General features: G+C 46.3%; 1 protein-coding gene across 3 annotated transcripts in view; it reads left to right on the plus strand.

Moving 5' to 3' along the window:
* Positions 1-25,807, plus strand: part of LOC138261141 (phosphatidylinositol 3,4,5-trisphosphate 5-phosphatase 2-like) — a 446,236-nt gene that overhangs the window by 328,804 nt on the left and 91,625 nt on the right. For all 3 annotated transcript variants that reach the window (XM_069209825.1, XM_069209833.1, XM_069209843.1), the window contains 2 exons: positions 6,120-6,207; positions 6,936-7,091. In XM_069209825.1, the coding sequence (XP_069065926.1) occupies positions 6,120-6,207; positions 6,936-7,091 (244 nt within the window). The remainder of the gene's footprint in view (positions 1-6,119; positions 6,208-6,935; positions 7,092-25,807) is intronic.

Below are 25,807 nucleotides of genomic sequence, written 5' to 3' on the forward strand. Positions count from 1 at the left end.
AACCCCTCTTAAAAGGAATAACTTTTGATAGATTATCATAGTGCAAATCTTCTACCCACTGGGTTTGTCAGAGGGGGAACAAGAAGTAAAAACCAACACCAAAAGTCAGTGCCTGTTAAAGTGATCTGTGAGAATCTATGTATTGCAATACCTGTCTGCAGGTTTTAACACAGTGTAGTAGCAATCCATTCTTACAGGCCTATTTGCGTTAACATATTTTAAAAATAAATAAGTCAAATGTGTCATAACTGTTCATAATAAAGAAATTAGACTTCTGGCCTCTGACATACATTTTTTTAAATGAAACAATCAGGCCTATAGCCTTCAACACTGGCGTGGTACCACACACACCCCGGGCCACCTGTATTCTGCACAAGGAAACTATCAATAAGTAGCCATAAAAATAAAAATGTGTACAAAAATTACAGCTGGCAAAACAATGTATTGGAAATCACACAAGAGAGAGAGGGAGAAAAAGAACCAGGGCATACTCTCCCTATTAAAACAAGAACACAAAAAAGAGTGCTGAGGTTGCTTGTGACCCAAAGTACTTAAATCATCTACAGGAATCCAAAAGATTTTGGGGAAGACGCCTCACCCACAACTTATCGTGGCATGCTTCATCATTGGCGGCTAGATGATGATTTGTGCCAACATGCTTCGGCCATCTAAAATGCCTATAAGGGTCTCTGGCCTTTGTCAGGGCCCCTGTATTCTCTGCCTATCTAAAGATTCATTCCATGCAGAGATCACATGGCCTAATTCTCTCATACCTTTCTTTTTCATCTTCCTTTTGAACAGGCACCCTAACTTATGCATGGGTTTGGAGTTATACTGGTTAGATCGGTATATTCCTGGGGTTCACCTCAAGGTATTTTTATCATTTATTTGAATCCCTGCAATGAATCCAGCAAGCACTTATGTAAGAACTCCCAGCAATGGTCGGGTCTGCTGAGGTGGTATTTACCTATCGAGGTGTAGGGAACCACCGGTGATGAAGCATGCCACAGTACGTTGTGGGTGAGACATCTTCTTCAAATCCCTTTGGGTTCCTATCGGCAAATTACTTTGGTTCTCAAGCAACCTTAGGACCATTTGTGTGTTCTTAAAACACTATATAGCACTTTCTAAAATGGCATAAAAAGATTTCTCAAAGTGAAATTCTTCTACACTTAGGTTTTGCCACAGGGGGTAATCAACACCAAAATCCTTGTCTACTATGGTAATCTGTGACAGGTCATCTATCAAAGTACCTGGCTACAGGCTTTAACATAGTGTAATGACAATCTACCTTTAAAGACCGTGGCTTTCCTATATCATTTTCACTATAAAAAAGCTGCCCAACTGACTTTGTCGTAATGTTTTATAATAAACATACTGGACCCCTAGCCCCGATCAATGGCTTGTACCCATAATCAATTCAGCCCCTGCTGTGTTAAGCATAAGTTTTCCAGCAAGGCAAAAGTGTAATGAAAGCATTCTTCTTCAGAGGAACCACACAACTTCTGCCAAATCAAAATGTGTACACAGGGGAACCAATATTTGGTCAGAGCCACAGTTTCTCTCTCTGTAGTCCTCCTGAAAGCCCTTTTTAGGAGCCAGTGCAAAGCACTCCGTCCCCTGCAGTAATCTCTCTTTGAGCTTCTAACCACGCCTATGTCACGTCGGTCACTTTCATTGGTTCGTGGGCTTGCCGTTTAAAATCCGCTTGCTCTCATTCGGAAAAGCATGCATATGTCATGCCTTTTCTGGTGTTTAGCCCACCTACACAGCACCAGTAAACTACCGGTTTCCGGACTACTTTATCCTTTTATTTTCCACGCAGCGCGATCGTGCTGGGGTTTACATAGCGCGATCGCGCTCTGATTTTCTTTTTTCAATTTCAGTGCAATCACACTGGATTTTACATAGCGCGATCACGCTTCGTTTTTTTCTTTTAATTTGTGTGGCAAGAAACGTCCAGTTAGGAGTTTAATAGCTCTAACTCGAGCAAATGCGAGACCCGTTGTATTGCAAATGCTTGTTTCTCTTGTAAACATAAGGTCTGGCAAGAGCTGGGCTGTCAAGCCAGACATACAAAGAAGTGAAAGCTATTGCAGTGAGAGAGGAAGAAAAGGAAATAAGACCGCAAAAGGGAAAAAACATGATTAATAAGAAAAGAAGCATGACTGAAAGAAGGGAGAGGAAGAGTGCAAAGAAGGAACGAGAAATCGAAAAAAGAGAAAGAAAGGGTGAATGGAAGAAAAAATAGAAAGAAAGTCAGAGACGAAAGAGTAGCAAGAAGAAAAGACAGAAGGAATATCTCCTAAATAACTTTGCTCTATATTTCTTCTAAGCTGTCCAACTAGGTGAATACTTACTTACTTTGTTGGCATGTTCATATGATATTTCCTAAAGCTGAAAGAGGGTGAGTTTGGCCTTACTGGTAGCGAGTCTGTTTAATTTCCTTTTAATGCCATGACCTTGTGTTGTAGAATTCTAGTGGGCTTTGCTTTGTGCCCCTTCTCGGTTCGTGAGATTTCCTCTTCCAGAAGTTGATTTTCTCTCTGTCTTAATTTCTAAAGTTAGCCCCCATCCTTATACATTTGCTCTGCAAGACTGCTTTAAAAGCGCCCCTGATGGAAGCCCAGAATATGTGTCTGCTGGGAAATTCATATGAAAATACACCTTGATGTGTTCTGGTAATTCAGAGCCTAATGCTGGCCTTTGAGCAAAGCTGGATTAAATATCCATCTCTTCTGTATACACGGTTCTCTGTGGAAGTTCAAGTGGAGCATGGCCTGAGAGAATTATTGGATTTAATTTTACAATCAGTTTTTACCGATATCGGGGCAATGTTTGCCAAGATGTGGTTGATTATTGAATATGTCCCATGGATGTCGGAGAAAAATATATAGCCAATTTGAGATGTATGGTGTTCCTTCCATGTGTCTCTCAGGCCCATGTCTCCCATGGTGTGTTTTAGTTTCTTGGGGAACGCTCACATGTAAGATCTAGTGGTTCTAGATCCGTCAAATTCTGGGTTCCAGACCAAATCAAAATCTCTTGCTACTATTTTAGCACGGTCTGTGAAATCTCCTAGTGTATTCAAGAATGAGACCAGAAAGGGTTCTTGGCTGCTGTTTGGGGCATTTATTGTAGTCAATTTACCTAACTTCCCCATTAAATACCCTTTGACAATAACATATGTGCCCTCTTTATCAGTCTTTTGTGCTTTAAGTGTAAAGGTAAGCCATCTGTGAAAGAAGACAGCCGCCCATTGCGCTTTGTATAGGCCGATGTGCATTTTGACACAATGTATGCTACGTTTGTGTTCATCTGATCTTCTTAGGTGAGTTTTCTGGAGGGTGGTTATGTTGAAGTACTTCTCCCAGAGGCAGTTCCAGATCACAGGTCTCTTCTTTGGAGAGTTGAGCCTTTTTGTATTTCGAGGGAGAACAACTCCCTGGCATTGTGAGTAAGTATAGGCACTATGCATGGTAATATCGCACGTCCCCTCAATAAAATTAGCTGCAGAAACCCGCCCCATGTGGGTGTGTTCCAGGGTGACCAATACTCTGTGCCATGAGTACACATGCCATTATCGTTCTTGCTTTTATAAACCCTCCAATACTTAACAAGGAAACAACAACCAGGTAAAAAGTCATTCTTCTTGTAAGGCAGCGGTGTAACAGTGCATTTGTCTGGTTCTCTCAAACCAGAGGCACCCCACGGTGAGTCAAAGACAACTGGAACACTATCTAGCACTATGGCAGACATTGACTCTAGATGTCCCCCATGGACCGCTAATTAGGAGAATATAGCTTAACAAAGCCAAGTTAAATAATACATATTGCAACTAATTTGTGAAAGTAACCTGCCAATAATTGCCGAGCAACACTCCCTCACCCTACCTCATGTTACCTGAAACATCTTGCGAGGTTACAGATTGGTTGACCTTTGATGAGGACAGCAGAAAAAGAACAACTGATTATCAATTTTCAGCTTTCTGCTGTCCAGACTTTGCCCCCAACAGAGTCCATAACCCTGGATTATTGTCTGTTAGATTTTGTGAAGAATCTCACATCTCTTTGCCTTTTTGCTTATGGTTTCTGCCATGGTTCCACGGTTATCTCCATTTCACTCTCCCCATTTCGGTGAAGGACTACATGAACCATCACCATCTTCTTGTAATGAAATGTCCAGGAGTTGTGCTGCCTTGAGTTTGTCAAAGAAGTAATGTGTTCTGTTCTGGTTGTGAAAGGTGGTGCCGAATGGATATGTCCAGTTATACATGATATTTTCCTTGCACAGCTTTTCCTTGATGGGCCGTAAAGCATGGTTGGTGCAAAGCCTTGATGTACTGTGCACTGAAAGCCTTAAAAGTAGATTGTGTCTTTACATCTTGCAGCTAACAGAATTTCCTCTTACATCTTAAAGCTGTAAAACATTGCCAAGATGTCTCTAGGTTTTCTCATTCTTTCTGTAGACTTTCAGTCTACTTTGTGCCTTTTTGCCAGATGGATGTTGATGCATTTGTCTCCCAAAGTGTTAGAAAACAGAGAAATATGAAGATTTCTGGATTGGTATTTTTCACCCTTTCACCTAAGCCACTGACTCAGATGTTATTTCGTCTAGATCTGTTTTTGAGGTCTTCACATTTGAGACATTTGAGGACAGTGCACTCCGGTTGAGATTTTATTTCATCCATGTCTTTTCATAAAGTTAGCTCAGACTCTTTTAGTCGCTCCAGAATTGCCAAGTTTTCTAGCAATCTAATATCAACTGAGTCCACATCTGGTCTGACCGGATTGAGCAGGCTCTCTCAATAGTATACAGATGCCAGATAAAATCCTCTACTTAGGAGCTCACAACTGCTCTCCCTGATAGTAATGCAGCATGTTGCACTAGTGTTGCTTCACTCCGTGAGCACATACCACTTCACTCATTGGGCAGGCTCACATTGCTCAGGCAGGTAGGGTCCAGATTGTACATATGTCCAAATTATTCACCCCGGTTCAACAGACTAAATTAAGTAAGATGCTACTGCAATATATCTCAGCACGTGGTTTCACAGCTTTCTCATTAGGCTAGATGCAGCCAGCGTGTTATGAGTTCACTCTCATTCTTTAATTGGATCAAGTTTTTTTTGGTCGCTGCTGGGGCTAAGAGAGTCCCCGGCACCAAACCACTTATGCCATCTTCTGCCACCGAATCTCTGGGCACATTTCAATGTGTCTCACAAACATTGTACTTACTGATATTGTTTCTGTGCTTCTCCCTCAGTGCTGGGACACACCCTGGGGAAAGCCCACTGAGAATCTTCTTCTGCGCCACTCTCCATAGTGATTTTCGCCTCAGTGTGTCCACAATCGAGGGGTGACCTGCTGGTTGAATTCGCTGCTGCTCTGCTTCATGGTCTGAGTGTGGATGCTGCCATTTTGAAAGCTGCTTGTGGCCTTAGCAGATCCCTGTGACTTCAGCAGCTTTCTGTCTCCCAGGTGGCAGGCAGGTTCTGTGGCAATGTGGCGACACTTCACTGCTTTCCTTCTCTATGCATGTTTGGATGGTTCAGTTATGCCAATGGATGAAGCAGATCACGCAGGGACCCAGGTGCAGAAACGTCCATGTAGACATCTTGGAGACCACTCCCCGCAATCATCATTGATCTGTGTCCCAGTTGAGCTGTGAGGTTACAAATCACTAAGAAAAGAAAGTGGGGCCTGAATAGACTCAGGAAGTAACTAGAGTGGGATCAGAGTCAGAGTTGTTTAGGCAGAGATTACAGATTTCTAGTGGCAAGTGAAATGGAAATAGTTTTGGTTGTGTTGGTCTTAATCTTTTTTGGGTCTGTATTTGAATAGGTTCTGTATCAGACATCATTTTTACTTTACAGGTCCCATCTAGATAGAGTGCACTCGATTTACAGCAAAACTTTGCTGTTTGTGATTCTAAATATGTATTTTGAAAAAGGAAATGTGTCTTTAAAATGGGCATTGACAGTGTCTGTGGTAATATGTGTGTTATTACAAGTTGTCTCTGTGTTTGCATGTGTGGAATGGATTACCAGGATGGTGGATTCTTGCACTTTTCTCCTGTATTGGTTCTGATTTTAGTCCCTGTCCTGCTTTTGTCTTCAGTTGCATCCGATAGTGGCGGACATGGAATATCTGCTGGACCAGCACTTGCTTCTGACTGTCAAATCCTGCGACGGCCATGAGTCATATGGTACGTAGTAAGCCGTATACTTTTGGGGAGAGGGAAATGAGAAGGTACCTTGATTTTGTTTTGAGACTTTTTATGCAGGTAGTTGAGTTTCGCTTAGATCAGGTCCCATATGTATTTGGTTTGTTTTGTGCCTGTTTACATGGGAAGATTGTGTTTTTTACAAGGGTTATTGCAGATCGTTGTTCTAGATGTGTGCTAGCGCACTTGATTCTGTTCCTGCATGTATTTTTGGTTTGTATTGTGCCTGTTTACAAGAAAAGTTTTTTTTTGTTTTTTTTTTAACTACAGTTTGTTAGTTCAGGTAGACCTTGGTGTTGCTGTTGTGATTCTATCGCCACAAGTTTTTTTCCCTAGAAAATCTCAACCCAGAACTTGTTAATTGTAGGACAGTCAGAGCACATGTGACTCAAGACTTTATTAGGGTTATTACATCAACGGTGTATGAAACCAAGCCTTAAGTCCAACATAAAAACCATCTATTGTTATAAATTCTCACCCTATTATTACATATGCGAATTAAAGGGTTACTGACAGAACTCTCCAGGCCTCTATATTCTTCTTAAGCACTTTTGATCCAAGCTGAGCACCATTTTCATAAGAAAGATTGTTCAGCCTGGTTGGAAAGTTGGGAAGTAAGTTCTATCCTGTTCTGGACCACAGCTGGTCAGTTGCATTCCATATAGAGAAAGCCTAACCATCTCATCCAAACATTCCACTGCCCTCTGTAGGCGAGTGCTGCATTGCCATGCGTTCCATGATCAGCAGTGTACCGCAGCAGTTCGAGACCTTCCTCTCGCACCGTGGAGAGGAGACGGGCTCCATCCGTGGCTGGATGAAGGTACAGATCCCCAGAGACCGGCGTGGGACACGGGGGCGGCTGTACGGTAAGCATGCTTGTTCGCCTAAAGTTATTCCTTTATATGAAATGCTTAAACACGAACAGTGAAAGAGGACTTTGAAACCACGCTTTGGTTTTAGGCATGTGCTCTACAAAATCTGACCCTGGTCTCTCTGTTCTGGATATCTACCCTCTTGGACTGTATACTGTGGAAAAAGTACAAAGTTAAAATGACCGGTATACGATTCCTCTTATGATATGGCTGTCCAGTCCTCCGTTTTGATATGGTAAAAAGTATGAGTTGGCAAGAGAAGATATGAAAGGGCATTATGAATTTTTGAACAATGTATCATGCAAGAAATAAAAGAGAGTTTGAGTTGGAGCTGCAGAACATGTAAATAAAGAAAGACTAGCACCCTGGTATTGGAGACAGCTTTGCTTGGGGGTTATTTGTAATCAGAGGTGAGTTGGCCAACCCATAGCTTCAGCAGAAGATCGATCACTGTATCCTAGCTACAGAGTTTGGTGATATAATTGAATGATACAGCACCTGTTAATTGGAAAGTCTTTGTCACAAGTGTACTCAGTGTCCAGGTAGGCTTCACTTACACAAGGTTTAGGTGTCAGTAGTAGAGTTAACGCTTGCCACCTAAACTGAGAAAGGAAGAGGCATGCTGTAATTTACATTTACCACTCATCACTTCTTATCTCATTGCAATATAGAGAGTTTACAACTTTTCCAACAATGCTTTTCTGTAAAATGGGGCTTCAACAAATCAGCCTCAATCCTGCTCAGGATTCCTACTGACAAAGCTAGATCTCTGCAGGGTCTTCGTGAGAATAAAAACATCTATTCTCATTAAATAACAAATCCTGTTTTATCATTCTGTAACTTGGATCTTCTAGCTGCTACCCATTTCTGATAAGCTGATTCTGTCCTTCCTGAATCTGTAGAAGACATTATTCCAAACAAGGACCGGAATCATAGTGGGTAAATGTTCCTTTAGTCCTTCTTCCAGGGCTCCTGGAGAGGATAAGTCATTTGCTTTCTGAAGTCTCTTCTCTGAAAGATAAGGGATGCCATAATAAAACCTGGAGAAGAAGAGTGTCCATCTGGCATATCTAATATTATTGCACCTTGTAGATGTTACAAACACCAGGTTCTTAGGGTCGGTCCAGCTGGTTATTTTATGCTTTGTCCCGTCGAAATTATGAAGTCATTGACTGAATGTCTCCTAATTCTCTATCATACATGATGTAGTTTCTTTCTGTAGAAGAAGACACTCTGGGGAAAAAGGCAATAGGATGTAACTCTTCCATCACCTTGTTCGCAATCCCACTGGAACTTGGCCCCTGCCTATTCGAGATGAATAAGGGCCAATGCAGTTCTTGAGAAATAAAGGAATACATTGTCTATAGAAGCTGGCAGAGCCCAAGACATTTTGGATCTCTTTCACACTGGTGAGCCCAAGCCAAAACTGCTTTAACTTTACTGGGATTTATCTGTATGTTTTGGTCAGATACAAAGAAGCACAAAAAACTGACTTGATTAATCTCAAATCATATTTCTCAAATTTTCCATACAGTCAGTGCTTCCGAAGTGGGACTAAACCTCTTTGATATATCTTCGATATTCTTCGACAGAGATAAAGATTTCAGGATATCATCAGGACTTATTCACTACATATTGATTTAAATTATGCCAGAAGATGTCATTTACTAAGTATTGGAATCTAGTTGGAGTGTTACATAGACCGGAAGGCATGAACATTTATTTAAAATAACCATACCTAGTGTTGAAGATGGTCTCCCACTCTGAACTGTATGAGTTTGTATGCCCAATGCAAATCCAACTTTGTGAAGATCTTGGCAGTCTTGATTTGATCCATTAAGACTGAGTTAAGGGAAAGTTATGCCGGTTGCATACAGTGATGTTGTTAAGTTCCAAGTAAGCAATTTGTGATCTGTAAAACTCCTCCAATTTAGGAATAAAAAAGATGAGAGTCCCAGTAAGAGAAGTTGAATTCTTGATGAACCATTTGTAAAGTTTTCGTCAAGATATTCCTTTAGCACTTGGTCTTCTTGATGATCAGTGGATAAATACTTCTTTTATTAGCCCTGGAACCAAATCAGTGGGGAAATCATGTCCCATGCAGGTTGGCAGTGAGTCAATTTGATGGACCTTGGATAGGGCAGATAACAACGGATCTTCGTGTTTCTATGCTAGACGTGAAGTTTTGCTGTTTCTGCAGAGATCCTCTCAGAAAGCATTCCTCCTAACAGAATTGAGGTGATAACTAAATGATGTGGGTCTTCCAATTAATAGTAGGATTATGGCAATCACAATGTTCACCGCACAATGGTAAACAATGGAGGATCAGTTACATTGAAAGTAAAGGACGCTACTTGTCCTTCAGAACATACCCTTACAAAAGGTAGAGTAGCTTGTAATGTATCTCCAGAGGTTAGGAGTCCCTAGTCAATTAGATCCAAAAGGGGACATGGACTAGTAGGTGTCTTAACTTCAACTTGTAAATAATAATGTGCTTGTGAAGGTGCAAACGTTTTTGGCAAAGACCAAGGGGTTGTGAGTCAAGGACAGGGCCAGGTTTCTTTTTGAAACTGGGAGGAGCTTCTTACAAAACGCCTGAATTCACCATAATAAAGTCAGACCCCATCTTTGTGACAACAATTATTCTCTTCTTTGGTTGAGGGTCCTTTTAGATTCCTAATCTGAGTAGGTTCTCTACATTTTCCTCTGATAATGAAGAAACCTCAGTTTCTTTGAACAACGAAGGGCAAACCTACCCTTTTCTTTCGTTCTTCTGATGTGGTTGCTGGGCTTCAGTCTCAAGCATTAATTCTATTCATGCTTCCTTCGTGGTTGGTTGATATACTACTAATGCCAAAGCATCTTTCAATTCTTTCCACAAGTCATTATAAAGCACAACTGCAGCAGCTTATCACTCCTACCCGTCTCAACCTTTTGCTGATAAAAGGAATTCACATAGGAGATAAAAGGCCCGATTTTGATGTTGGAGGACAGAGTAATCTCCATTGGTCTGGGGGAGGAATTTTCATCAGCCAGGACAAGACTATTCTCCCTGTCAAATTTATAAATGACCACCAAGCTGATTCCTGTCAATGCATTTTCCTGTTTGGTGCAGGGCTTCAAAAGTGTGACTGAGCCCTGCACCAAACAGTTTACTTTTGTTTTCCAAAAAGATAATCCCAAAATGGGATGTTTCTTTTGGAAATAAAAAAGAAATTCTCTGCTTGCCATGGGAGCCTTCTCCCATGGTGAGGGGAGCGTTTAGCAGTTTACTCCGCCCCTTACCACCAGGATTTACCTGGCAGTGATAGGAGGTAAAGAGTCACCTGTAAGTCTGCCCATCTAAATTAGGTGGGTGGAATGACCTGTCAGCCTCCAATGGCTCTCACTCCACAGGGCCGTCAGAGGAGATTAATCACAGTGAAGATGGAATAGTCTCTGCGATGATTCATTTTAAAGCTACCTTCATAAAAAATTGGCGGGTGGAATGCAGTCTTGGCTGTGAACATACTACATTGCAATATTACTGCCAAGAATTAAATCGGGCCCAATATCTCGAGTTCCATGGTTTAAAGCGAGCAACTTAGCATAAGAGTACTGCAGCAACTAGAAAAGACTTTTGTGGGTTGTTGAAGAAAGTAAGAATAGTGCATTAGTAATGGGCTGTTTCTAATGATTGATTAATGTGTTCTGTGCTGGGGCATAGGTAAGCGACTTGAATGCCCTGCCGGCACGCGTCTTCCTCTCTTTAGTTCCCCCCACCTCTCTCTGCTGCACGCGCGCCGCCAGCCAATGCGCGTGCCTGCCCAGGTGTATGTAGTGGGCTCAGAGTGGGCCGTTCATGACTCAGCCATCCTCTCATCCAGGAAAGCCTAGTGTCCATGGTGAGGCGGCTCAAGACTGTGCAGGAAGAGGCAGCCAAGGCAGACCAGTTTGAGAAAAGTGACGAATGAACCTGTCCTTCACGTTGTGGCTATGCTGAGACAAAGGTCTGATTATTTCATCGCAGCACCTGCGCCCCGGCCATGTGCCGAAGGCCAAGGTTATATAGAAAGGGACATTGGCTCTGCTGCTCCTACTGTGCGGCTGCCCCTGGGGTGGGACTTTCTCCCCAGGATACACTTTGTTTTGGGAGTCGTGGCTCAGCAAACCAACACACTTATCGCACTACAAGGCCCCCGTGGAGCGGGACATTGAATCTGCTGCTCGTGCTGTGGCTGCTCCTGGGGGGGGACCTGCGATCCCCATGATGCACTTTGTTTGGGGAGACGGTGCTCAACAAACCAACGTTCTTATAGCCCTACAAGGCCCCGGTGGAGTGTGATGACCCTGGGCGCATGCCTGGGCAAAGACCAGGCGAAGAGTGGGCCTACCTGCACCCGTCAGAGCCCGACGGAGACTGGGCTGGGCCCACTCTCTAACTTCCATTCCTTGGGGTAAGCGCAGCCCATTAATCCCGCATAGAAACTCGTACTATTTAGGGGGGACGTCCACTGATGTACTCTGTGCTGGTACCAATACGGATTTATTTGCATCACCACTCTCCTCGCTGCACTCCCATAAGTTATAATGGGTAAAAGGAAAGCACCAGGAGGCCCTTTTGCTGCAGCACCCCCTACCCCCTAAAACTACGAGTATCGCCAAAATGCTGCGGAGAGCCATGGGAATCATCTCGACTGAAATAGCATTAACCGAGAGGAGGTTGTCACTGGGGGCTGATTCTGCCGCTAGCTCTTATGGTACTGTGCAGCCCCACCTGCACTACTCACATAAGTGATTATACTGGTCCGAGCGGTAGCCAGGGTAACTCTGGGGTCCTACTTCCTGCTCCTGGTGTGGCGGGGCTCACCCTAAAGATATTGGTCGAATTACGAGAACTGCTAAATGGACCAGGCAAAACCAATTGTCACAGCCAATCCCAACCCCAAATAGCCCCTCTGTGGTTTCTGCCCCTTTGGAAACCACCATACCTAGCCCAGTAAAGTCCGTGCCCAAACTTCATTGGGCAATGGACCTTATGGGCGAAGGTTAGAGACTTGGTACAAAAGGTGCTTTCTCCACTAGTAGCATAGTTTGAGACTATCGAAAAGGGACTTGATGTTGTTAGATCATAGTAGAGTCTAGCACTCCAACAACCTAGCTCCACCCTGGAGGACGCAAAGGGACTCACCTGTAATCTGCACGCTGATAGGGTTTCAGACCATTCCACTACAACGCTGTCTGCGACCGCAGGTTCTGTAGGCTGTGATGCTTTACCCTGCCATGGTAAAGGGATAGGAGACGCCCACATCTCAAATTCCGCTGAAGAGTCAGTGACCAAAGGGCCTCCAAGGAGCAGCAAAGATGTGCTCAGGGGGGAGTTGCAATCAACATCAAATGCCCCTGATATTGTACAGAGCCAACTTGCCACCTGCCTCCTGTCCATATGGAGTGATTTTAGCAGGAGTGCCCCCTTTACGTGTGGATCAGAAGGAGAGTCAGGAAGATTTGAAAAATAAATGTTTTGACTGGCTGATTCAACATAGGAATTTTCCTTGCTATTTGGCAAACATAATTTTGCTAACATGGAGGGTGGAGTGGTTGGGATCTAGGTTCAAGGTCCATCAAGGTGACTGTGGCATCATTAATTTTAGATCTCCCAAGGTGGAACAAATTTTATTATCTAGCCTCCCAAATGGTCCCACACGAGAGTCTGGTATTAAGCTTTTGTCACAGGGGTATTTTATAAACCTCACCGGACTATGGGTCTGGATGGATATGCATGTAGACCTAGTAACCTGGCATCTACAGCGTCGCCGGTGGCTCCTTCTGATCATGTAATTACACCAGATGTCTTCAGAATCCCCTTCTCAAACTGCTTTGATGTCTTGGAAGAGGTTGACTGACCCTCCCTTAGTAGAGGACCCACCTCCCTGACCAGTACCTTTACAGCAAGTGATATTTGGGGGGGGGGGGGAATGGGCGGCTTCAAGCAGATAGTAAGAACTGTACAGACTTTATTGATGATTTGTGGAAGGTTCTGAGGAGTTCTCTTGCTACAGGGTTTAGAGATACGGATCCCTGTGGTGCTGGGTCACAGATTACAGCAGAACCTAACGGGGTCTCGGGATGGTTTGCAGTAAGACACTCGAACCATCGGAGCTGTTAGAGGTGGTGCAATTGGATCCCTGGACACCCCAACTTGAAACAAAGTTACACCTCTACAGTGCCCATGGGCAGAGCATGGTTGATACCTGCACCCCCGTAGCAATCCTGGTACAATCAGCCCGGCGTTTTGACTGCGTAGAGCCTTTAGGGCAGGGCAGTCAAGAGTAGGCACCAACAAAATGTCTGGCGACTGTGGCCAAAATGGAGCCCCATGATGTAGCAGGGATAGCAACCAAGCCTGAAATTCCTGATTGGGCCAAGTTCATAGTCACACATCTTATTTGGCTCTTTCAGGAAGCCCGGTCCGGTAGACCTCTGCACTTAGTAGGATATGCTAACTTTAGTAAAGAGGTGATATTTAAAGGGAAGGGCAGACCTTCAGAGGGGTTAGCAACGTGGGTAAGCACTGCGTTAACTTGTAACGTTCAGGAAATCCCAATATCCTCAGCAGACATTTTATGTATTTCAGTGGCTACATCGACCCAAACAGTTTATTTCTATAATATGTATTTGAGGCCAGGTGGAAATAATTGTGACTCCCCCATCATAGAGTTGTCGAATGCGCATATGGCCTCAGCCCCCAGAGAAGCCTTGAAGTTCGTGGGCGGGAATTTCAAATGCCAGTTTGAACCCTTAGACGACAGCACAGTAGTGCTTACCCAGGAAGAGGACAACGGTTGGCATATCCTCAAGCTGTCAATTACCCCTATAAAAAGATGGTCCCCCCTGGCGTTACAAATCAACACCTTTGCTATGAACCAGGGATTGCAAGCAGGGAATGGTGGAACAAGGTCTGCCAGTGAGGGGAAGCATACTTTCAACCACGTGCGCGCCCCTGGTACTAGTTTTATTGACTGCATTATGGTGGATGTTAGGGCTTGGCCCTTCCTGATTGGTATGGCTGATGTCTCAAGACATGAAAGTGACCATAACACTCTGGCCCTAGAGGTTGATCTTTCTGTCTTTTGTCTGCGGGCCAGCACTGGAGAACCATTTGACCGTAGATTGCAGGTGACTAGCAATATGCGAAGAGGGAAGTGGGCCAAATTGGCTAACACGCAGGAGCAGTTAGGGAAAGTCTGTATTGCAGTTGCGGATGGCGTCGAAGACCTCCTTTTACGGGGAGGGTGGTCTGAGCAGGGGGTCTGTTGGGAAAAAGTGAGCACTCTTCACAACACCTTGTCTGCAAGATTAAAGGAACTGTTTTACATGGCCTCAAAAGGGGCTTGTGACCACTCAGTTCAAGTACACCAGAGCATGTAAGGGAGCCAGGCTTGCACCTTTGTCTACAATTAAACAGCAGGAGAGCGCAGCAGTGAAAGCCCGAAGGGACCTTGTTATATCTGTGTTCTTAGAACTCCTCTGCGTGGAAGGAATGTGTGTGCGCGTGGAAGGAATGTGTGTGCGCGTGGAAGGAATGTGTGCGCGCGTGGAAGGAATGTGTGCGCGCGTGGAAGGAATGTGTGTGCGCGTGGAAGGAATGTGTGTGCGCGTGGAAGGAATGTGTGTGCGTGTGGAAGGAATGTGTGTGCGTGTGGAAGGAATGTGTGTGCGCGTGGAAGGAATGTGTGTGCGTGTGGAAGGAATGTGTGTGCGTGTGGAAGAAATGTGTGTGCGCGTGGAAGGAATGAAGGAATGTGTGTGCGCGTGGAAGGAATGTGTGTGCGCGTGGAAGGAATGTGTGTGCGCGTGGAAGGAATGTGTGTGCGCGTGGAAGGAATGTGTGTGCGCGTGGAAAGAATGTGTGTGCGCGTGGAAGGAATGTGTGTGCGCGTGGAAGGAATGTGTGTGCGTGTGGAAGGAATGTGTGTGCGCATGGAAGGAATGAAGGAATGTGTGTGCGCGTGGAAGGAATGTGTGTGCGTGTGGAAGGAATGTGTGTGCGCGTGGAAGGAATGTGTGTGCGCGTGGAAGGAATGTGTGTGCGTGTGGAAGGAATGTGCGTGTGGAAGGAATGTGTGTGCGCGTGGAAGGAATGTGTGTGCGTGTGGAAGGAATGTGTGTGCGTGTGGAAGGAATGTGTGTGCGCGTGGAAGGAATGTGTGTGCGCGTGGAAGGAATGTGTGTGCGTGTGGAAGGAATGTTGAGTGAGAGGCTCGAGGGGAGCGGAGAGAGACAGGGCGGTTGCGGTGAGGAGACGGAGGTCAGGATGCTTTCCCTGATATGAACCTAACTTAAACAATAAAGACAGTGTTTATTACTTCTCCAAAGCACTTACTTTTGAATGTTACACTGGCGACGAAGATCCAGAAGGAGAGGCTCCTACGTGTAGGATTGAAGGCATCCCGACCCAGACGAGGATTTCAGGCCACCACAAGAACGGAGGCCCTGCCGTGAGTTCCCCTCACTTCTCCCACATTCAAGTGGGATTTCTTCTTTCTTATTTAATGGTCTTGTGCAGCCGTAGTGGTGTTTTCGCTTTCCTGAACGCTCAAGCACAAAGCTTCTTCCTCGAGCTCAACGGCCTCACGCCCTCGCGCACTTCTCTCTCGGCGGGCTGCCGCGCGACGCCACGTCATTGTTCCCAGGGCAACTCCACGCTATCTTCAGTCCGCTTCCGTCTCCCAGGCAACCGCAACGCCGAACATTAGCAGGAAGGTGATCGCTACTTAATTTCAAGCTTTAACATTAAGAAGCTCAACATTTATGTTTACATCTAACGGGATACTGCCATAAAAGACTTGTTTACAGGCATTATACAGTATACTTACCATGAACTTATACAAAAGACTCACTGAACCAAAGCGCCTGCAATCTTTACTAGACAGGCACCCAGTTTCCTACAGTGTTCAGACTTTGCTCTTCTCCTCCTCTAGCCAGTGTATTCCTACCACTGCGACTAGCACGAACATTAACGATCTCTATTCTCCTGCGATCATATCCTGAGGTATCAGCCTAACTACTTTCACAGTTCCTGTTGCTGACTCGTTTTCTTTATATATATATATATAAAAAAAAATCTTCTACCTAACAATGCAGAATGTTGCTGCTCCTCCTTTTTTTCTCTCCACGCCGGGAGATCCTCCCATCAAGTGGAGCAAGTGGAAGAAGGTATTCGAGAGAGATACGCTAGAGTTTGTGGAACTTCACTGAGTACCGAAAGGAGGACTGCCTTACTACTCCACTGCCTACGTAAGGAGGGTCAAGAGGTCTTTGACCATCTTCCTGACAGTGACGCCATCAATTTAAATGAGTACGAAATTTGTATTAGGAAATTGGACCTACATTATCTACCAAAAGTCAGCACCATTTTGGAGCTGTATTATTTCAGTAAAAGACTGGAGAAACCGTTGAGAACTATTTAACTGACTTGAGACGCTTAGCCTTTTCATGCAAGTTTGGTTCATCACTTGATGAACAAATTCATGATCAGTTTATGTTAGGATGTGGAATTGATAAAGTGCGTGATGAGTTATGGTTATTAGATGATCCTCATCTAGATGAGGTCATTCTTCTTGCGAAAAGAATTGAACCCTCTTTGAAGTGTGTTGAAGCAATGAAGAAACATGATCCTAAGGAGGTGTCTGTTGTAAGGGATGGTAAACTCAAAGATCCTAACCAGAGTTGCACAAAAAAGAAAAGATGTTTTAGATGTGGCAAAGAGGGGCATTTTGCTAACAATAGGATGTGTCCTGCTATCAGTAGCTCATGCTCATACTGCAAGAAGAAGGGTCAATTCGCTGTTGTGTGTAATCAAGGAAAGTCAAAACAGACAGTCAACTCCATTGATAGCCACACTACAGGGAGTGCAGAATTATTAGGCAAATGAGTATTTTGACCACATCATCCTCTTTATGCATGTTGTCTTACTCCAAGCTGTATAGGCTGGAAAGCCTACTACCAATTAAGCATATTAGGTGATGTGCATCTCTGTAATGAGAAGGGGTGTGGTCTAATGACATCAACACCCTATATCAGGTGTGCATAATTATTAGGCAACTTCCTTTCCTTTGGCAAAATGGGTCAAAAGAAGGACTTGACAGGCTCAGAAAAGTCAAAAATAGTGAGATATCTTGCAGAGGGATGCAGCACTCTTAAAATTGCAAAGCTTCTGAAGCGTGATCATCGAACAATCAAGCGTTTCATTCAAAATAGTCAACAGGGTCGCAAGAAGGGTGTGGAAAAACCAAGGCGCAAAATAACTGCCCATGAACTGAGAAAAGTCAAGCGTGCAGCTGCCACTTGCCACCAGTTTGGCCATATTTCAGAGCTGCAACATCACTGGAGTGCCCAAAAGCACAAGGTGTGCAATACTCAGAGACATGGCCAAGGTAAGAAAGGCTGAAAGACGACCACCACTGAACAAGACACACAAGCGGAAACGTCAAGACTGGGCCAAGAAATATCTCAAGACTGATTTTTCTAAGGTTTTATGGACTGATGAAATGAGAGTGAGTCTTGATGGGCCAGATGGATGGGCCCGTGGCTGGATTGGTAAAGGGCAGAGAGCTCCAGTCCGACTCAGACGCCAGCAAGGTGGAGGTGGAGTACTGGTTTGGGCTGGTATCATCAAAGATGAGCTTGTGGGGCCTTTTCGGGTTGAGGATTGTTAGACTTTTCATCCTTGGCGTGGTCTCCCTTAACTTTTTGCCTCTGTTCCCCAGGTTGTTGATGTGTGCTGGACTCTGATTTTGCGGTTTTTGTTACTCTGGGCACTTTACCACTGCTAACCAGTGCTAAAGTGCAAGTGCTCCTGTTTAAATTGTATGTAAGTGGTTCATCCATGATTGGCATATTTGAATTACTAGTAAGTCCCTAGTAAGGTGCACTAGAGGTGCCAGGGCCTGTAAATCAAATGCTACTAGTGGGCCTGCAGCACTGGTTGTGCCACCCACATAAGTAGCTCTGTGATCATGTCTCAGACCTGCCACTGCAGTGTCTGTATGTGTATTTTTACACTGTAAATTCGACTTGGCAAGTGTACCCACTTGCCAGGCCTAAACCTTCCCTTTCCTTACATGTAAGGCACCCCTAAGGTAGGCCATAGGTAGCCCCAAGGGCAGGGTGCAGTGTATGGATAAGGTAGGACATATAGTAATGTGGTTTATATGTCCTGACAGTGAAAATACTGCCAATTTCGTTTTCACTGTTGCAAGGTCTGTCTCTCTCTCATAGGATAACATGGGGGCTACCTTTAAATATGATTAAAGTGTAGATTCCCCTAGAGAGTAGATGGACATGTGGAGTTTGGGATCCCTGAACTCACAATTTAAAAATACATCTTTTAGTAAAGTTGATTTTAAGATTGTGCGTGTGGAAATGCCACTTTTAGAAAGTGAGCATTTTCTTGCTTAAACCATTCTGTGACTCTGCCTTGTTTGTGGATTCCCTGTCTGGGTCAGTTTGACAGTTGGGTTGTTTTTCACCTCACACCAGACAGTGACACAAAGGGAGCTGGGGTGTGATCTGCATTTCCTGATTAGCTATCTCTGCTAGGAGGGAGGGGTGGAGTGGTCACTCTCATCTGAAAGGACTGTGCCTGCCTCTGACAATGCTGTCTCCAGCCCCCTGGTGTGTGTCTGAGGCCTTGCCTGGGCAAGGCAGGATTTCACAAGAAGGTGTGAGTCCCCTTTGAAGAAAGGTGACTTCAAAGACTAAAATGGGTATAAGAAGGGCACCCAAACTTACAAACTTTAGAAACACTTCTGGAACCAAGAGGAACCTCTGCCTGGAGAAGAGCTGATAGCTGAGGAAAAAGTGCTGCCCTGCCTGTGACTGTGCTTTGTGGAGCTTTCCTGCAGTGCTGCTTCTGCCAGAGTAAGAGGGCAAAGACTGGACTTTGTGTGCCTTCCATCTTGAAGAAGAAATCTCCAAGGGCTTGATGTAGAGCTTGCCTCCTGTTGTTGAAGTCTCAGGGATAGCAAAGACTTCTTCCTGCCAGCACCTGGAGTCTCTGGAGAGACCCCTACTCTGCTCTGTGGTGCCCTTCCAGTTCCTGGGACCCTGAAAGGAGAGGCTGGCAGCCTAAGGACAAAAATACACGCACCGAGCGCCGTGCGGAGAAAAGATCGACGCGAATCCGATCGCGGCTGAGAAAACGACGCGACGCCGGTTCCGCAGCTGAGAAACGACGCCGCAGGAAACGCGACCGAAAAAATCGACGCCCGGAGCAGGAGAAACGACGCGCAGCATCGCTGACGGAGGCTGAGAGATCGCACCCTGCGCCGCGGGACTTTCGGATCGTCGTGTGGCTGGCTTTTTCAACACGCACCGCCGTGCCGAGTTGTTTTCGACGCACACAGCCGTGCAGGGTTACTTTCGACGCACACCGCCCGTGCGGGGTTATTTTTGACGCAAACCAGGTACATTTTCACGCTAGCAGCGCTAGTGTGGTGTTACAACTACCTAAAGACTCTTTTTATTTTAAACCTTTAAAAAATCATAACTTGACTTGTGTATGTTGGATTTTTGTCGTTTTGGTCTTGTTTTGTCTAGATAAATATTTCCTATTTTTCTAAACTGGTGTTGTGTCATTTTGTAGTGTTTTCATTAAGTTACTGTGTGTGTTGGTACAAATACTTTACACCTAGCACTCTGAGGTTAAGCCTACTGCTCTGCCAAGCTACCAAGGGGGTAAGCAGGGGTTAGCTGAGGGTGATTCTCTTTTATCCTAACTAGAGTGAGGGTCCTTGCTTGAACAGGGGGTAACCAGACTGTCAACCAAAGACCCCATTTCTAACATTGGTGACCAGCGGTCGGGATTGGACTTGTATTTGTACTTGACATACAGTAATTAAGTGTACACTACGGTTTTGATCTCAGACCACTACGTGACCACATACTACTAGTCTTGTGATTTTTTTGTTTTTTTTTACTTGGACAGTTTTTTCTCTGCATTCAGTTTCTTTTTTTTTCGCTGATCCCGTGATTGACTTTTCTGGAACTTCATTTGAGAACTTGCTTTTCTGTTTTTGGAACTGTGCATATTTTTTTTAACCTCTCATCATGTCTCAGTCTGGAGATGCCCTAGCTGAAGCTGCTTTTGACTTGGAGAAATTGGAGAGCTACAAAGTGGCTCAGTTGAAGCAGTTTTGTAGTAATGTTGGCTGTCCCATCAAGAGCTCATCCAAGAAGGATGAGCTGCAAAAGGCGCTGAGGGCCTGGGTGACAGCCAAAGCAGCTGAGGGGCACACAGATGAGGAGCCAGAGGGGGAAGAGGAGTTGCAAGTCACTCACACTGATGTAGTGGGTGGGCCTGCTATGTCTCAGGGGAGAATCTCCAGGGCAGGTAGCAGTGTGTCCTCCAAGAGTCTGACACCTGGAGAGTTACAGGACAGACAGGCAGAGAGGGAGTACCAATTGGAGCTGAAAAAGCTCAGTCTAGAGGTGGAACAGAGAAAACTGGCCCTTGAGGAAAGGAAGATAAACATGGCTCATGAGCTCAGTTTAAAAGAGATTGATCAGAGGAGTCAGTCCAGTAAGGATGGTGGCAGCAATTCTACAGTGCAGCCTGAGAGAAGGGTACACATCCCAAAAGACCTTGTAAGGGATTATAAGAGGGAGGATGATATCTACTTGTGGTTCAAGGGTTATGAGTCAGCTCTCCACATGAACCTGGTCCCTGAAGCTCATTGGGGGGCAGCCCTGTGGAAGCATTTTGAGGCAGAGGGGAGGGACACACTGACGGCCTTAGGGGATGCTCAGAGTCTCACCTACCCTGCCATGAAGGAGGCCTTACTTACCAGGTATGGTCTCACCCCTGAGCAGTACAAGGAGAAGTTTAGGTCCTACAAGAGAAAGGAATCCCAAACATGGTTGGAATGTGTTGATTCTTGTTGCAGGTCACTGGATGGTTGGGTGAAGGGCAGTAAGGTAAACACATATGAGGGGCTTTACAATTTAATTGCTTGGGAGCACTTGTACAGTTTATGTTTTCCAGAGCTGCGCCAGCACCTCATTGACAGCAAGCTGACTGACCCCAGGAAGCTTGCACAGGAAGCGGACCGCTGGGAGAGCACCAGGGTCCAGAAGAGGTATGGGGGAGACCACGCCAAGGGTGGGCAGGGTCCCTCTCAGAAGAAAGGGGGGGGTAAGGGCAAACAGGATGAGTTCTCTAAAGGGCCCCAAACTGATTCCCAGGGTAAGGATTCCCAACCCCCCAGTGAAAAGAAGTCATGGTTTTCCAAAGGGAAGCCAGTGACAGGTGGTCCCCTACGTAAGTGCTATTCATGTGACCAGGTGGGTCATGTGAGGGGGGACCCCAAATGCCCCAAAAGTACACCGGCACCCACTGGTGCACCGTCCCAGGGTTTGGCCAGTGTAGCGCTTGGGGAGGAGTTGGTTTCAGGTGGGTGGGAACCAGCAGAAATGACCCTTGTCTCACTAGGGGACAGTGAGATGGTCCAGAGAAACCTAGTGCCTGATAACACTAAGAAGTACAGGCAATGGGTGACCATCAATGGACAGAGGGTGGAGGCTCTAAGAGACACAGGAGCCAGTGTGACTACAGTGAGGAGTCACCTGGTGTCTGAAGAGCAGATTGATCCCCGGGTACTTCACCAAGTAGTTGCAGTAGACAATTCTGAGCGCCTCTGCAGAGTGGCGCAGGTTCCCTTTGAATGGGGGGGGGTCTCAGGTTCCTGGAAAGTAGCTGTGAGTCCAACCATGCCTGTTGATTGTTTGCTAGGCAACGACCTGGAAGATTCCCCTTGGAAGGAGGTGGAACACAGGTCTCACTTGGAGATGTTGGGTCTGCCTGGGTGGGTATGCGTATCCACCCGGTCTATGGCAGCCAATCAGGGTAGTCAAGAGCCCCTGGAGCCTGAAACAGTGGCCCAGGGGACCGCCAAGAAGAGGAAAGGCAGGAGGCGCGGGAAACCCGCCCCAGAAGTTCCCACGGTCCGGGAGGAGGCAGAGCCTGAGGGTGATGCCCCGGAACCTACAGGGGAACAGGTGGCTGAACTGGGGGAGGTCCCTGAGCTGTCGCAGTGGCAGCAGGAAGGGGGACCCACCAGGGAAGTATTCTGCACAGCGCAGAAGGAGTGCCCTACTCTTGAGGGACTGCGGCAGCAGGCTGCAGCCCAGGCGGCTGGCAAGGCGCCAGGTACTCACCTGATTTATTGGGAGGATGGCCTCCTGTATAGTGAGCCTAAGGTTCCTGAGCCGGGGTCAGCTCGTATGCTGGTGGTACCCCAGGACTTCAGGACCTTCCTACTGGGTTTGGCTCATGATGTGCCTTTGGCAGGACATCTAGGGCAGGACAAGACCTATAAGAGGCTTGTCTCCCACTTTTACTGGCCCTTGATGAACAAGCAGTCAGCTGCTTATTGTAGATCTTGTCAGACTTGTCAGGCAAGTGGCAAGAGTGGGGGGAAATGCAAAGCTCCCCTCCAACCTTTACCGGTAGTCAGTACTCCCTTTGAAAGGGTAGGAATTGACATTGTGGGGCCTCTGGATCCCAAGACAGCCATGGGCAACAGGTTCATCCTGGTCTTGGTGGACCACGCCACACGGTACCCAGAAGCTATTCCTCTAAGGACGGTCACTGCCCCCGTGGTGGGACGTGCCTTGATGGGGGTTTTTTACCCGCATGGGGTTCCCCAAGGAGGTGGTATCTGATAGAGGTACAAACTTCATATCCACTTATATGAAGTCTCTGTGGAAGGTGTGTGGGGTAACCTACAAGTTCACCACCCCTTACCACCCCCAAAGTAATGGTCTGGTTGAGAGATTCAACCGCACCTTGAAAGGCATGATTCAGGGCCTGTCAGAGCCCTTGAGGCGTAAGTGGGACGTCCTCTTGCCATGCCTTCTGTTCGCTTACAGGGAGGTGCCTCAAAAGGGACTTGGCTTTAGCCCCTTTGAGCTCATCTATGGCCACCCTGTGAGGGGACCGCTCAGTCTGGTGAAGGAGGCTTTGGAGGAAGCTCCTAGTAAACCACCCCAGGATGTATTTAGCTACATGCTGGCACTAAGAAACCAGACTGCCCGCTTCAGGAGTCTCGCTCAGGAGAACCTGGAAGCAAGCCAGGAGGATATGAAACGGTGGTACGACCAGAATGCCACTCTGGTTGAGTTTCAGCCTGGGCAAAAAGTGTGGGTCATGGCACCAGTGGAGCCTAGGGCTCTCCAAGATAAGTGGACTGGGCCTTTTGAGGTGGTGGAAAGAAAGAGTGAAGTCACCTATCTGGTAGACTTGCAATCCCCCAGGAACCCCTTAAGGGTCCTACATGTCAACCGCCTCAAACCACACTTTGAGCGAACTGAGCTATCCATGCTCCTAGCGACAGATGACGGGGTGGAGGAAGAGAGTGAGCCTCTTCCTGACCTCCTGTCTGCAGGAGAGAAAGATGGGTCTGTGGAGGGAGTGATCCTCTCCCCCTCCCTGACTGAGGAACAGCAGAGGGACTGTCGCCACGTGCTGGGACAGTTCGCCTCACTGTTTTCCCTGATCCCAGGAGTCACACACCTGTGCACACATGATGTGGACACTGGGGACAGTACACCTGTTAAACATAAGGTTTACAGGGTGACTGACAGGGTGAGGGCTTGCATTAAGGAGGAAGTCTCCAAAATGTTAGCCCTAAGGGTTATTGAGCACTCCAGCAGTCCTTGGGCCAGCCCAGTGGTCTTGGTCCCAAAGGCTACTGCTCCTGGTGCCACTCCAGAACTTAGGTTCTGTGTGGACTACCGGGGTCTCAATGCGGTCAGCAAGACTGACGCACACCCCATCCCCCGAGCTGATGAGCTCATTGATCGGTTAGGAGCTGCCAAGTACCTCAGTACGTTTGATTTAACATCTGGGTACTGGCAGATTGCCTTAACTGAAGGGGCAAAGGAGAGGTCAGCATTCTCTACCCCAGATGGGCACTTCCACTTCAATGTGATGCCCTTTGGGATGAAGAATGCCCCTGCCACCTTTCAGAGGTTGGTCAACCAGGTGTTGGCAGGACTGGATGAGTTCAGTGCCGCCTACCTGGATGACATTGCTGTGTTTAGTTCCACATGGGAGGAACACCTGCAACACCTCTGGAGAGTGTTAGAGGCCCTGCAGAAGGCAGGCCTCACTATTAAGGCGAGCAAGTGCCAAATAGGGCAGGGTTCTGTTGTGTACTTAGGACACCAGGTGGGGAGTGGCCAGGTGGCACCCCTACAGCCTAAGATTGACACGATCCTGGCTTGGGAGCCTCCCAAGACCCAGACTGAAGTGAGAGCCTTTTTAGGTCTCACAGGATACTATCGGAGGTTCGTTAAGGGATATGGTACCATTGTTACCCCCTTAACTGAGTTGACTTCTAAGAAGCAACCCAAGAAAGTGATCTGGACAGAGGCTTGCCAGAACGCTTTTGATGCCCTGAAGGCTGCCATGTGCACAGCACCTGTGCTGAAGGCACCTGACTACTCCACGGAGTTTGTTGTGCAGACAGACGCCTCAGAGCATGGTATTGGAGCAGTACTCTCACAGCTGAATGAAGAGGGCCTAGACCAACCCGTAGCCTTCATTAGCAGGAGGTTACTACCCAGGGAACGTAGGTGGAGTGCCATAGAACGTGAAGCGTTTGCTGTGGTCTGGGCACTGAAGAAGCTAAGACCCTACTTGTTTGGGACTCACTTCCGAGTTCAGACCGACCACAGGCCCCTCAGATGGTTAATGCAGATGAGGGGTGAGAATCCAAAACTGTTGAGGTGGTCCATTTCCCTACAGGGGATGGACTTTACGGTGGAACATCGACCCGGTACAGAGCACGCCAATGCTGATGGTCTGTCCAGGTTCTTCCGCCTTAGTGATGAGAACTCCCATGAGGTTGGGTAGTTGCTCCCCACTTTTAGCTGGGGGGGACACGTGTTAGACTTTTCATCCTTGGCGTGGTCTCCCTTAACTTTTTGCCTCTGTTCCCCAGGTTGTTGATGTGTGCTGGACTCTGATTTTGCGGTTTTTGTTACTCTGGGCACTTTACCACTGCTAACCAGTGCTAAAGTGCAAGTGCTCCTGTTTAAATTGTATGTAAGTGGTTCATCCATGATTGGCATATTTGAATTACTAGTAAGTCCCTAGTAAGGTGCACTAGAGGTGCCAGGGCCTGTAAATCAAATGCTACTAGTGGGCCTGCAGCACTGGTTGTGCCACCCACATAAGTAGCTCTGTGATCATGTCTCAGACCTGCCACTGCAGTGTCTGTATGTGTATTTTTACACTGTAAATTCGACTTGGCAAGTGTACCCACTTGCCAGGCCTAAACCTTCCCTTTCCTTACATGTAAGGCACCCCTAAGGTAGGCCATAGGTAGCCCCAAGGGCAGGGTGCAGTGTATGGATAAGGTAGGACATATAGTAATGTGGTTTATATGTCCTGACAGTGAAAATACTGCCAATTTCGTTTTCACTGTTGCAAGGTCTGTCTCTCTCTCATAGGATAACATGGGGGCTACCTTTAAATATGATTAAAGTGTAGATTCCCCTAGAGAGTAGATGGACATGTGGAGTTTGGGATCCCTGAACTCACAATTTAAAAATACATCTTTTAGTAAAGTTGATTTTAAGATTGTGCGTGTGGAAATGCCACTTTTAGAAAGTGAGCATTTTCTTGCTTAAACCATTCTGTGACTCTGCCTTGTTTGTGGATT

Source organism: Pleurodeles waltl, chromosome 2_1 (assembly GCF_031143425.1).
Source record: "Pleurodeles waltl isolate 20211129_DDA chromosome 2_1, aPleWal1.hap1.20221129, whole genome shotgun sequence".
NCBI lineage: Eukaryota > Metazoa > Chordata > Amphibia > Caudata > Salamandridae > Pleurodeles > Pleurodeles waltl.